This window comes from Elephantulus edwardii, unplaced genomic scaffold, assembly GCF_000299155.1.
Source record: "Elephantulus edwardii isolate Elephantulus edwardi_28Jun2011 unplaced genomic scaffold, EleEdw1.0 scaffold00429, whole genome shotgun sequence".
In the NCBI taxonomy this organism is placed as follows: domain Eukaryota; kingdom Metazoa; phylum Chordata; class Mammalia; order Macroscelidea; family Macroscelididae; genus Elephantulus; species Elephantulus edwardii.
Window position 1 is genome coordinate 815,033 of NW_006400179.1, and position 13,562 is coordinate 828,594.

At 44.8% G+C, this 13,562-nt stretch overlaps 1 protein-coding gene across 3 annotated transcripts; it reads left to right on the forward strand.

Moving 5' to 3' along the window:
• Positions 1 to 4,472: 4,472 nt before the first annotated feature.
• On the forward strand, positions 4,473 to 10,368 carry LOC102847195 (cyclin-dependent kinase 20-like). 3 transcript variants are annotated; one of them, XM_006902561.1, is made up of 8 exons: positions 4,473 to 4,547; positions 5,156 to 5,269; positions 5,472 to 5,660; positions 5,898 to 6,019; positions 6,857 to 6,919; positions 7,610 to 7,733; positions 8,181 to 8,336; positions 10,171 to 10,368. In XM_006902561.1, exons 1-8 carry the CDS (start codon positions 4,473 to 4,475, stop codon positions 10,366 to 10,368), a joined length of 1,041 nt encoding a protein of 346 aa, XP_006902623.1. The 3 variants fall into 3 exon arrangements, with proteins under 3 accessions (XP_006902623.1, XP_006902624.1, XP_006902625.1); XM_006902562.1 differs by lacking the exon at positions 6,857 to 6,919; XM_006902563.1 differs by lacking the exons at positions 6,857 to 6,919; positions 7,610 to 7,733.
• The last annotated feature ends 3,194 nt before the right edge of the window (positions 10,369 to 13,562 follow it).

Consider the following 13,562-nt stretch of genomic DNA (forward strand, 5'->3'; position numbering starts at 1 on the left):
GAATGAATGGAAACCCAAAATCTCTGTAAATGTTCATTAAAATTAATAAAATTTAATTTAAAAAAAGAAAGAAAAAACTGATAGAGCAGCAGGTTTAAGTGGGGATAGCTGGAGTTGAGTTCATGACCTCCAACCACAACAGACTTGGGATCTTGCTTAAAAGTACTTTCCTTCCAGGGAATTTCCCTTCTACATCCATCTGAGTCTCCTTCTCCCCCATTTCCCCTCCCCCATTTTAGTGCTTTTTCCTTCAGGAAATGAGTAGTTACCTTCCCACCCACTGAAGGCAAATTCACCCAATAACTAGCTCCTTTCCACAATCTGCTACAAAACACATGTATTTCTATAGGCAGTAAAGGGCTTACTGAGTAAGGAATTGTGCTCTTTACCCAAAGGCACTCAGCTAAAATCCACTAGTTGTTCTGCGGGAGAAAGATGGACAAGCTCCAGTATTATTATTTACAGACTCTGGAAACCCACTGGGGACTGGAGGATCAACTATGAGTTGATTTTGACTTGACACACAACAACAAACACTGGCAGTGATGCCACCAGTGGGACTGAACCAAGTGGACTATATTAGATGACACAAAGGGAAGGAGTGTCTATAAATGTCTATAAAATTGTGGGCAGTGTTTCATCAGAAGTTTTTTTTAAATAAAAATCTCTGTAGCTGGTTGTATCAACAAAATCATTTTTCATAAGCCTAGCTTAAATGTCTCAATATATTTATAGGGCTACTTTGGGCATATTTTCAGGAAGAATTAGCCTTAGAGATATAATGGGAAAGGTAGAGGATCTGAGAAAGAGTTGAAGACTCTTAACACAATGGATTGATACATTGACTCTAACAATGGGCTGGAGCATGTGAAAAATGTGGATAGAGTAGTGCAAAGGGTCTTTCTGTTGTTCATAGGGTTACTAAAATCAGTCAGTTCAGTAGCACCTAGCAATGAAATAACAAAATAAGTGTAAAACTTAATGTTAATTTACTTTTTGAACCCGGGCAAATCTGCAACAAAAGTCTGACCTCTTCATTCTGGTGGAGTCTAATTTACCAGTTTTCCTCTCTATGACTACCACTTTAACCTGGGATGTTCATCCACCTGAACAACCACCCCAGGTTTAGCTTTATTTTGCATACATCTTAGTGTACGTGCAGATGAGTATATTTTCACAAGTTTAAAAGTTATTTGTATCTTTTTATGTGAAATAAATGTTGGAATTTTTTTTCTGCTTAAAAATCACTCAAGCTGTGTGTAGTAGAAGCATAAATGGATTCCAGCTCCTCCAAATATTTCCTCCTCGCTGTTAGGTTAGCAGACTTAAAGAAGAAATCAGAGAGAACGAGAGATTGCTTAATGCAGCTTTATTAAAGGGGGAGGGGAGAGAGATCCTGGGTGAGTTCCTTATCCTGGAGATGCACAATGAGAAGTCACACTGTGAACTTACTGGGGAGGATTTTTATAAACAGAGTCTTTAAGGAAGGACATTCCACTCTGATTTATGAACCATCTGCTAGCTCAGCCAGACAGGCAAGGGCATTTGCTCTTCTTATCAGCAGCAGGCAAGGCTATCAGCAGTTGAGTTCTGAATGCTTCATTCTTCTCTTTGGCCCACTTTGCCCAGACTTAACACTCACAAGCCCTTAAAAAGGGACCTTTTGGGTCAGAAAATTAGTATATTCTAAAAGCTGTGGATATCTGGTGGCTTAGTGGTAAGAAATTACACTGCAGATGCAAAGGTATGTGGAATCCACCAGCTTCTCTGTGAGACAAGGATGGACAATCTCCTCCTGTGGGATATATTGCCTCTGAAAAGCAGCTGGAGGATCAGTTATAGGTGGGTTCTGACTCAAAGGTGGCCAACAACAACAAAAGCTGTAGCTACAATATTGTTAATTGACAGTCAAGAAAGAGAGATTTGAATTGTCTACTGTAAGACAGCACAGAAGCTCCATGTCTCTCTGGTGAAATGTGCATCTATGTGAGGTTGAAGATGATCCCTCTGGTTGCCACCAGGCAGCACCCCTCTGGCCTATTTTCAGCTCTGGGAAGCATAGTTTGTCCTGGAGGTCCTTGAGCAGTGGAGTCATGAGCACCGTGGGCTAGCTGAGCCAGCTGCTCCTCTGGGCTCCTGACAGTGACACTCTCTGCATGGGAATAATTTAGGTCTCATTATGATGATGTTGTGCTGTTGTGTGGCATGAAGTTGGAACCACTCATAGTCGATGCCCTAGGTGGGTTTTGAGAAGCAGTCAACTGCATAGGAGGAGATTGCCTATCCTTTCTATGGAGCAGCTGGTGATCGGAACTGTGGGTCTTTGGGATTGTAGTGCAGGTTCTTACCACTATGCCACCATGCCAATGAACAGTTCAACAAGCAGGCACATGCTTACCACGTTGTGGCAAGAAATCTGGGGGACAGCTACCTGGTCAATTGATTGAAAAACATCTATATTTATTTCCATTCCCCTAAAAAATGGTGATCCGTCAGAGTATGGAAACTATCAAACAATACCACATGCAAGCAAAATGTTGCTGAAGATTATAAAAAAATTACTTAAACTGTGCATCAACAGAGAAGGGCAGAAATAACATACTGGGTTTAGAAGAGGCTATAGCACTAGGGATATTGTTGCCAATGCCAGATTGATCTTGGCTGAAAGCAAAGAGTACCAGAAGAATGCCTATTTGTATTTTTTATTGACTATGCAAAGGCATTTGACTATATGGATCACAACAAATTAGAGCAAACATTGAGAAGAATGGGAATCCAGACCACTTGACTATGCTAATGCAAAACCTGTACTTAAATCGGGAAGCCATTGTACAACCTGAGCAAGGAAATACTACATGGTTCAAAATTAAGAACACAGTGCATCAGGGATGTTCCCTTTCTCCCTACCTTTTGAATCTATATGGGGAATAGATCATTCTAGAGTTTGGAATTTATAGGGAAGAAGGTGGCATCAGGACATCAGGAATTGGAGGAAGACTCATCAACAACTTACATTACACAGATAACACAACTTTGCTTCCCAGAAACTGAGGAGGACTTGAAGCATTTGCTGCATAAGGTCAAGGACTACAGTCTTCACAGCATCATGACATATGGAGAACAGACTGACATTAACGACTTCATCTTGCTTGAATCCACAATCAATACTCTTAGCACCAGCAGTCAGGAAATCAAAAGATTAATTGCATTAGGAAAATCTGCTGTCAGGGACTCTCCAGAGTACTAAAGAGCAATGATGCTAGTATAGTGACTAAGGTGTATCTAATCCGGGCCATGGTCTTCGCAATTTCTTGCTATGCACCAGAGAGCTGGAACTGATGTCCTTGAGTTGTGGTGCTGGAGAAGAGTACTGAACTGTCATGGACTATCAAGAGAACGAACAGGTTTGACCTAGAGAGAGTGAAACCAAGCTGCTCCTTGAATTTTGCAAGAATTTTGAAGCTTTGTCTCACATACTTCGGGAATGCTGCCAGAAGGGACCAGTCCTTGGAGAACATCATACTTGGAAGGGTGGATTGACAGACAGCACAGAAGAGGAGGACCCTGAATGATAAGATAGATTGACACACTAACTAAGGTAATGGGGGTAGGTGTGTTCAAGACAGTGAGACTGACTCATAATAGGGCAGGAGAAAGATGGGCAATCTTCTCCTGTGTGATTAATTGCCTCTGAAGACTCGATGGAGAGCCAGCTACAACTCGAGGGTACACAACAACAGGGCAGGGTTCAGAGCTATTGTTCATAGAGTCGTTATGAGTCGTAGTAGACTGAGCACATAAAAAAAGCATTATGATAAATGTATTGTACAAAGGTGTGGAACTTGGCTGATACTCTGTCGGTCGCTATAGGTAGAAGCCCCTTTCCCCGCCGCGATTATGTCCTCGGTCACGTGAACGTGCCATTTCCGCTCCACACCCACTAGTTATCAGTCAACTGGATAGCGCGGGCGCGGCGAGGACGTCAGCTGTCACATGAGCACGCTGTCTCAGCTTCCCCTGCTCCACCGTCCCCTAGTTGTCAGTCAACTGGACTGCACGCTGCGAGGACGTCGATAGTCACGTGAGCACGCCATTTCCGCTTTCCTTAGTTGCCAGGCAGCCTAGAGGCGGGGTATTGGGAGGCGACCCTGGAGGATCTGTAGAAGGTGAGCTTTTGGCATTTGGAGGTTTCAAGATGTTTCTTAAGGATGTAAGAGGCGGGATCTGGGGTGCATCCGAAGCAGGAAGCCTGAAACGGTGAAACGAGGTGTGTGAGGGGAAGAGTTCCGAAATAAAGGAATTTTTGTGACTCAGTGAAGAGGTGCGGGCCAAGCGCGCGGAAGGGTCCGAGCTGTCAGGCCTGCAGGAGGACGCCTGGCGGCGAGGGAAGGCGGGCCGGCTCTAGCACAACCCTGATCGTGTCTTCTTCTCACAGGTTGGGCCCTTTTGCAGCTGCTGCCGCCGTGCCTGCGATGGACCAGTACTGCATCTTGGGTCGCATAGGTGAGGGCGCCCATGGCATTGTCTTCAAGGCTAAACACGTGGAGGTGAGACTAGACCCGATTGTGGCGGCTTGAGGGGTGGAATCAGGTAGCCAGGACCCGTTTTTCTTCCCCTACCTTTCGTTCTGAACTTGTCAGTTTCCTTAAACTTTCACTCGGCATTTTATTTGTACCATCTGCCCGGGTGTCTCGGGAGCATTGGTGGCATAACCGTAAGGAGTTGTGCTGCTAACCCAAATGCAGCGGCCTTTCTGGAAATTCGAATCTCCTCTGGAGACAGCTGAAAACCTGCCATGGAAACCCGATGGAGCAGTGAGATTACAGTTTTGGCCCATCAAATGCCACACAGCTTTCTGTGGCTGTGCTGGTCCACTTTTTGCCTCTCAGACCTTCAGACTGCTGCCAACTCCTTATGAGGAGCGACAATGGATGGGAGCAGTGGGCATGTATGTCCGCTGAAGGATCACTGTGTATGGCTTTGCAGGCGCACAGACTGTTCTTGACTTGATCTCACTCTTTGCAGTCCAGTTGCACTGGTGGAATTTTCACCCCAGTGAGGAGCACTTCAGGTGACTCTGTCGACCCCGGTAGCTTCTTAAACCTCTCTCCCAGATAGGAGTAATCTGGGAATGTTTGCATTATTTCCTATACAGACTGGGGAGATAGTTGCCCTGAAGAAGGTGGCCCTAAAGCGGCTGGAGGATGGCATCCCCAACCAGGCACTTCGGGAGATCAAGGCTCTGCAGGAGATCGAGGACAATCAGTATGTGAGTTTAAGGAAAACCTTCTTAGACTTCTTGTTCCCTGGAAGCAGAACTGGGGTGAGGGGAACAGGTGCCGACTCACGTCTCTGCTTGTCTGGTTCTTTACTATAGCAAGGGCAGAAATTCCCCAAGATGATCTGGACCAGGTTAACAGGAATTGTCCCCTTTCTGGTAGACTCATGGATGCATTTCTTACCACTCACAGGTGGTACAGCTTAAAGCTGTGTTCCCTCACGGTGCTGGCTTTGTGCTGGCCTTTGAGTTCATGCTGTCTGATCTGGCTGAGGTAGTGCGCCATGCTCAGAGGCCACTGGCCCAGGCACAAGTCAAGAGTTATCTGCAGATGCTACTCAAGGGTGTTGCCTTCTGCCATGCCAACAACATCGTGCATCGGGTGAGTCCAGGAGCACAGGCTGGGGTGGAGTGGATGTGAAATACAGAGGCCATCTTGGCCTGGTAGGGAGGTGGGTGGCTAGCTCATGAGGAAAGCATGGTCAGAGGCTAGCCAGAACCTGCAGGTAAGTGGTGAAAGATATAGCTTCTGTAATGATGAAAACCGCTTATTTTTATAACCTGGTGGGGCCAGGACTCAGGTCTTTGGAGGGACTAACATTTCCTTTGATACTCTCAGGACCTAAAACCAGCCAACCTGCTTATCAGTGCCTCTGGCCAGCTTAAGATAGCAGACTTTGGTCTGGCCCGGGTTTTTTCTTCAGATGGCAGCCGCCTCTACACTCACCAGGTGGCCACCAGGTAGGAAGGGCCTATTCCTGGGCAAGACCTGGCAACTCTTTCCTAGGGGAAAAAGTGCTAAATGAACTTTCTACCAGATAGATGATAAAGTACAGGTAGATACATTATGATAGATAGTGAAGAGATTGAGATTGTTAATAGCTTCAGTTTGCTTGGCTCCACAATCAACACTCTTGGTACCAGCAGCTAGGAAATCAAGAGATGAATTGCATTGGGAAAGTCAGCTGTCAGGGACCTCTCCAGGGTACTGAAGAGCAATGATGCCAGTCTGGAGAATAAGGTGCACGTGTTCCAGACCATAGTCTTTGCAGTTGCTTGTTCTGCGTCAGAGAGCTGGACAATGACTAGGGATGATAGAAAGAGAATTGATTCTTTTGAGCTGTGGTGCTGGAGAAGAGTGTTGAATAAACGTGCACTGATAGAAGAATAAATAGGTTCGTCCTGGATAGAGTGAAACCAGGCTGCTCCTTGGAGGCAAGGATTCCGAGGCTTGATTTGGGCATGTTGCAAGGAGGGCCCAGTCCTTGAAGAGGGACATGCTTGGAAAGGGTGGAGGGACAGAGAAAGAGAGGAAGACCATTGATGAGATGGATTGATTCAGTGACTGGGGTAATGACAGTAGGTGTTTCAGAGTCAGTAAAGTTGGCATAAGATAGAGCAGGTTTCAGGGCTATTGTACATAGGGTCACTGTGAGTCGCAAGTGACTAGACAGCACATAACAACAACAACAAACCAGATATTGCTTGTGAAGTTAGCTTGGGGTCTCTGGGTGGTATTTTAGGTCAGCTTTTTGTCAGACCAGTGACTGGTAGTAACATCTGTCCTTTCACTTACAGATGGTATCGAGCCCCTGAGCTCCTGTATGGTGCCCGTCAGTATGACCAAGGTGTGGACTTGTGGTGAGACTCCTGCAGGGTCACAGGGTTGTGTAAACTGTGGAATCATGCTTTGCCTCACTGAGGTCTCATTCTCCTTTAGGTAGTCTTTTCCTTGTGTAATCCGTTGTCTTGGGGTTCTCTATCTTGTTGAGCTTTCTGGACTTCTTGGGGTCAGAATTCTGATTTTGAACTGAGTGAGGAGGTTCAGTGGTTGTCTCAAGTGTGAAGCTTATTTTTATTTGTTCAGATGGGGATGTGGCCTGGGACTTGAGAAGCATCAAGACTGATAGAGGACAAGTTGTTGTCTCCTAGGGTACATGATGTCTCTAAGCTAATCAGTAGCTAATCTCTGGATGTGAAGTCTGAGCCTTTTGAAGGGATAGTTTGGGCTCAGATGTGTGAAATCTTCAGATCATTTTGAATGTCTGCCTCCCTAGAGTGGTGGGGCCATTTATATGTGAAGTTCTGAAAAGTGTTAGAATTCTTGGTGGCGAGTGCTGTGTGTTTTAGAGTTGAGATCTCAGAGCTGTTTGAAGAAGGAGGACTAGGCCTATGGTCTATATGAGCTCTTTAACCTGTTTGGTGGGCTGTTTCCTTGGATATATAGCCTCTAGACTGGTTCATGTGGTATGAGGAGTTTGAGCTTCTATGGGAGTAGGTCTCTGTCTTGTGGTACAAGACCTGTGAGCTCTTTGGTATTTGTGTCCGCAGGGCCGTGGGCTGCATCATGGGAGAACTGTTGAATGGGTCTCCCCTTTTCCCCGGGGAGAACGACATTGAACAGCTTTGCTGTGTGCTTCGCATCTTGGGCACTCCCAGCCCTCAAGTCTGGCCGGTTTGAAGGGACCCATGAGGGGAGGGCCTAGGGTGAATTTACTCCTATTTCTTCCAACGGGAAGTGACTGTTCTCTCCTAGAACTTTTTCTGCTTTCTTATAACCCAAACCCTTCTTGACCTGTTTGGGACCCTGTTCTGGTCCACTGATACTCTCCTCCCTCTAAGAGGAAGGAGGGCAGGTCCCTGTCCTTTTCCTATTCACCCCAGCACAGCACTTATGCTGCCTCTCATAGGGTGGTCCTCAGTAGGGTATCTGACAGGATAAGTGGATGAATGTCTGAATGAGCAATGCAGGTGGATCGAGAGACCAGAGAATAGCTGTGGTGACTGGTGAGTGACTGAGTGAGAGAATGATGCATGATGAAGAGGACGGACATCAGTGTGAACTGGTGAGCTAAATGTTCAGCTCTGATGTCTCTCTTTCTCATCCTCCTCCCCTGTCCAGGAGATCACTGAATTGCCTGACTACAACAAGATCTCCTTTAAGGAGCAGGCACCTGTACCTCTGGAAGAAGTGCTGTCCGATGCCTCTCCCCAAGCTTTGGACCTGCTGGGTCAGTTTCTCCTCTACCCTCCTTGCCAGCGCATCAAGGCTTCCCAGGTAGAGTGGGGCCATGGTCTCTGTTCCTTCAGTGCCTTGAAACGACACAGTGAGTGGCCCTAGAGTGGATGTCCCTTAGAATATGAGATGGGCTGGAATCAGGTATCCAGGACATTTGTACCCACCCAGAATTTCTAGGCACTGGGAGACTTTGAGTAGGTATGTCCCTGCATAAGTGGGTCCTACCAGTGCACAGTGACTGAAAACCATTAGTGGTGATTCAGTCCTTCATTTCTTCAGTCAGTATTTATAGAGTACCTAGCACTTGCCAGATACTGTCCTGGACCTGGGAACAGGGAACTAGCAGGCATGGATGGCCCCTGCTTCTCTAGGTTTTGTGCCTGCAATGAGGCAGACCCAGATCCATTCGCAGGAGTATGGTAAGAGAGTGGCCACAGGCTGTAGGAGCCAGGAGAGGGAGTTAGGGTGGAAGTGTGTGACCAACACTGGAGATTAGGCATGGCTTCCTGAAGGAGAGCATGTGTGAGTTTGAGGAGGTGGTTACCAAATAAATGCTAAAGAACATACTGAGAGGAGAGGGAAGGACTAAATGAGCACAGGCCTGGAGAGGAGGACCCAGAGGGGGCTCATTGTGGCTGGAAGGTCTTAGAGAGAGGTGAGGCCTAACCCAAATCAGGCTTTCTCTCTTAGGTGACTTCCATCATGCCGATGACCATCCTGACCCCATCCTGAACTCCCCACTCAAACCAGGTTTTTAGTGCACCTCTGTTTAATTCCCATTGTTAGCACTCTCTATTTTTCCTGTCAGCAGCTTCTATTGTCTCTTCCTTCACGATTTAATGAGATATCTGAACACTTCTCAGTGCCCTTCCTATAGCCAGTCTAGAACAAACCAACATCTCGCCTGTATTACTGATCAAAATGTCTGTTTCTCCCTTGCCTCATTTATATATTATGTGTCTGGTGGGCAGAGGCCTTATTCCAGACAGTACACATCATGCCATTTCTGCACCCAGAGCCTGCCATAGCTCCCATCTTACTCAGTAAAGGCCAATGTCCTACTGCCTCACAAGAGGCTACCTGCTCTGACACCGCTCCTTGTAACTCTGTCTGCATCTCTTTGCTATCTCCTCTGCACAGGTTTGCTTGATGACCCTGAAGGACATTAGGGCTGGGCCTCATCCTCAGTAGGGTTATGCACTAAGTATTCTCTCTTCCTGGAAGAATCTTAACCACTTTCTGCATGACTCACTTCCCTAGGTTTTGTTCAAATGCTCCCTCTCATTATGGTCCTTCCTTATGCTCTAGATCTTCAATTTAAATCTTATCACTAATATTTCTCATTTTCTTCTTTTGCTTTATTTTTTCCACAACACTAATCATTATCTAAAGGGAGCTCTGGTGGCCTGGTGGTAAGGAGTTGTGCTCTCAACCCAAAGACAAACAGCTGGAGTCTACCACTTGCACCATGGGAGAAAGCTGGACAGTCTCATACTATGCAACTTACAGCCTTTGGAGGGTCAGCTATGAGAGTTGATTCTGACTCGATAGTATATAACAACAGCAACAACAATTGTTATCTGACCTGCTGTATATTTCATTCCTTTGTTTTACCACCCCGACTATTACAAATCTCCCAGAGACAGAGCTTTTTGTCCCTTTTGTTAAATGCTGTATCCCTAGCCTAGAGTTTCATACATGGTAGGCTTGTTGAATCAACTAAATAAGTAGATGAATGGATAAGTTAAGACAGTCATCCTGAACCTCTGAAGAGCAGAACTTGTGGTCTGCTACTTAGGAGGAGTAATAAACTGAAATGGGGAACTCATTGTCTTCTGAGGTCTTCCTGTTCTCTTCTTTGCCCCACCTCTAGGCTCTCCTGCACGGGTACTTCTTCACAGCTCCTCTGCCTGCTCATCCCTCAGAGCTGCCGATTCCCCAGCGCCTTGGGGGCCCTGCTTCCAAGGCCCACCCAGGACCCCCTCACATCCATGACTTCCACGTGGACTGGCCTCTTGAAGAATCCTTATTGAATCCAGAGCTAATTCAGCCCTTTATCCTGGAGGGGTGAGACCTTGATTCAGCCCTCTTTCCTGACTCCTAGGGCCACCTAGGCCTCATGCTCCTCTACCTACAGCTCAGTTTGACATTCCAAGGCCATCTTAGCACCACCTGAGCCCTCCATGCATCACCTGTTCCCATCAGAGTCATATTCCAGGCAAAGAGGTAGGACATGTAGCCCTAGCAGAGGAGGAGGGCCACAGCTTGTGCTCAACTTGCCTTACTTTGTACCATTCATTTATTTATCAGAAAGAAACAGTGGGCACTGCTACTACCCAGAGACTAGTGGGCACCCAGCAGTGACAGCTTTTGCTCTGGGTCTGAGGAGCTACCTCCCTGGTCAAAGAAATTCATTCTTGTTTTTGCCCTTGGTGAAATACTTGTTGTAATATGATGGAAACTCCAGTGGGAAAGATGATTTTGTTTCCTGGAGACATTAAATATTTTCATTTATTATTTGAGATTTATTGCAAAGCCCTACTTGTCTGGTCTTTGTTTCTATTCTTCCTCACTGTTGTTGGTAAAGGAACACTTGTTCATCTCACATACTTTGGACACATTAAAATGTTAGGAGAGGCCAGTCCTTGGAAAATGAAATTAAACTTGGAATGGTCAAGCGTCAGCAAAAGAGAGGAAAACTCTCAACAAGATGAACTGAAACAGTAACTGTAATTCAAGCATATCAGAGATGATGAGGATGCACAGGATACGGCAAGGTGCAGATCCATTATTCATAGGGTTGCTATGAATTATAGTTGACAGCACCTAACAACACCATTATCTAATGACTAATTTGTATTCCTTTCTCTTCCTATCCCTGGTAACCATCCAAGAATTATTCTATGTATGCATAAACCTTGCTTAAACTTGTTATAACTGGTCTCTTACAATAGAGACGGTGAAACCAGGCTACTCCTTGGACACAAGGATTCTGAAGCTTCATCTGACATACTATGGGCATGTTGCAGGGAGGTACCAGTCCTTGGAGAGGGACAAGTACAAGAGAGGAAGACCCTCAATGAGATGGTTTGATTCAATGACTGGGGTTATGGAGGTAGGTGTGTCAAAGACAATAAAGTTGGCACAGGATAAAGCAGGGTTGGTTCAGAGCTGTTATACATAAGTAGTACATATATAGTAGTTCCCACGAGAGTACCAATGCTATGGGAAGGTTTCTCATCATTGGTCCTGGTGGTTATGTTGTTGTGTACCTTCAAGTTAGAACTGATCCATAGCTAAAACCCACTCCAGTAGGTTTTCAAAGGCTGTAAACTATGGGACGAGCGAGATTGCCCATCTTTAACCTGTGGAGCAGCTGATAGATTTAAACTGTCTACCTATGTATGGGTTGGTAGCATAACTCCTTACAATAGGCCACCAGAACTCCCTAAGCATCCTGGTCAAAGGTCCAAATCTTCCTCAACATCCATATATTTAGTATACCTTGGAGATCTCCATTCATCTTGACCTTCCTGAGTCAAGGAGTTCCACAGCTCAGGAACATGAGTCCACAATGATGTCCTCCATTCCTAGAAATTCTTGTTGGTGATTCATAAGTCTACTTCTCTTGTATCTTGTGAGATGAAAGTTATTACAAGTCACATCCTAAAGAGACTCCCTTTACATGAGATCAGGGGGTATAGCAGGGTTGCATTCCATTCTTAATCCTATTACAGTGATTTAGTTGATCAAATCATGGAGGATCATAACATACTTTCCACATTATTTCATTACATGCATGTGTATTTTGGGGATACACTATTTAATCAAGTGAGTTATTGATGGGAGTTAATGATGTGTAAAGGTATAAAAGGAGTGACTATTTGACACCAGGAGATGAGGAGGGAGTAAAGGATTGAGATCCGAGGCCGAGGAATGCACATACGCATATATATATATTAGAGTACCTCTGAGTGTCTCATTTTTTTCCTTCTCTATCCATGTCCAGTCAGTTGGCCATGTGGTTGTCCTCCTGATTTCGTGGTACAACTCGGTGAGCAAATCCAGGGCAGTGTTTGCTAAAATATGTCAACTGCTATGTTGTCAATTCCTGGGGCCTTGTTTTTTGCCAATTATTTCAGAGCAGCTTGAACTTCCTTCATCATTACAGGCTCTTCTTGCTCATGCATTATTTCATGAAATTCTTTTGTCTGCCAATTCCTTTTGGTAGTGACTCTTCCATCTTCTTTTATACTTCTTTAATGCTTTCTCGATTATTTAATATCAGGCCCAAAGCATCCTTAAGTATTGCATCTCGAGGCTAGAATTTATTCTTCACTTTTTTCAACTTATGAAATGCTAATCGAGTTCAGCCTTTTTGATTTTCTGACTTCAGCTCTTTGCACATTTCATTATAATACTTCACTTTGTCTTCTCGCTCTGCCCTTTGAAACCTTTTCAGCTTCTTAATATTTTGATTTCTTCCCTTTGCTTTGGCTTCTCTGTGCTCTAGTACAATATTCAGAGTCTCATCTCACACCCATCTTGGTCTTTTCTTCCTCATCTGTCTTTATAATGACCTTTTGCATTCTTCATGGATGATATTCTTGATATCCTCCCACAGCTTATCTGGTCTTCATTCATTAGTGTTCAAGGCCTCAAACCTGTTCTTGAGATGGTTTTGAAATTCAAGTGGGATAAACTCAAGGTCAAATTTTGGTTCCTTTGATTTTATCTTATTTCATTTTCATTAGCTTCAGATTGAACTTGCAGATGAGTAGTTGGTGGTCTGTTCCACAGTCAGCACTTGGCCTAATTTTCACAGCTTCACCAGTGATTCGTTCCACAGATGTAATCAATCTGATTCCTATGTATACCATCAGGTGAAACCCATGTGTATAGCCTGCATTTGTGTTTCTTCTTAAAAGTATTTGTAATTGAATGTACAGAATTCTATCATTCTGTTTCCAGCTTCTTTTACCAAGTCCATGTTTTCCAACTACTGATCCTTCTTCTCTGTTCCCAGCTTTTGCATTCCTGTCACCTTTTATTATTACTGCATCTTGATAGATAGCATTTTGATCAACTTCTGACTGCAAAAGTTGGTTCTGTTTCCTCATCTTTGGCTGGACTTCCTTGTATGTGTGTGGATATTATTCTGTCACAACATTGTATTTCAAGATGGATCTAGCAATGACTTTTTTTAACTGTAAAGGCAGCCCAGTTTTTCCTCAACTTTTCATCTCTGGGGTAATAGATTATATG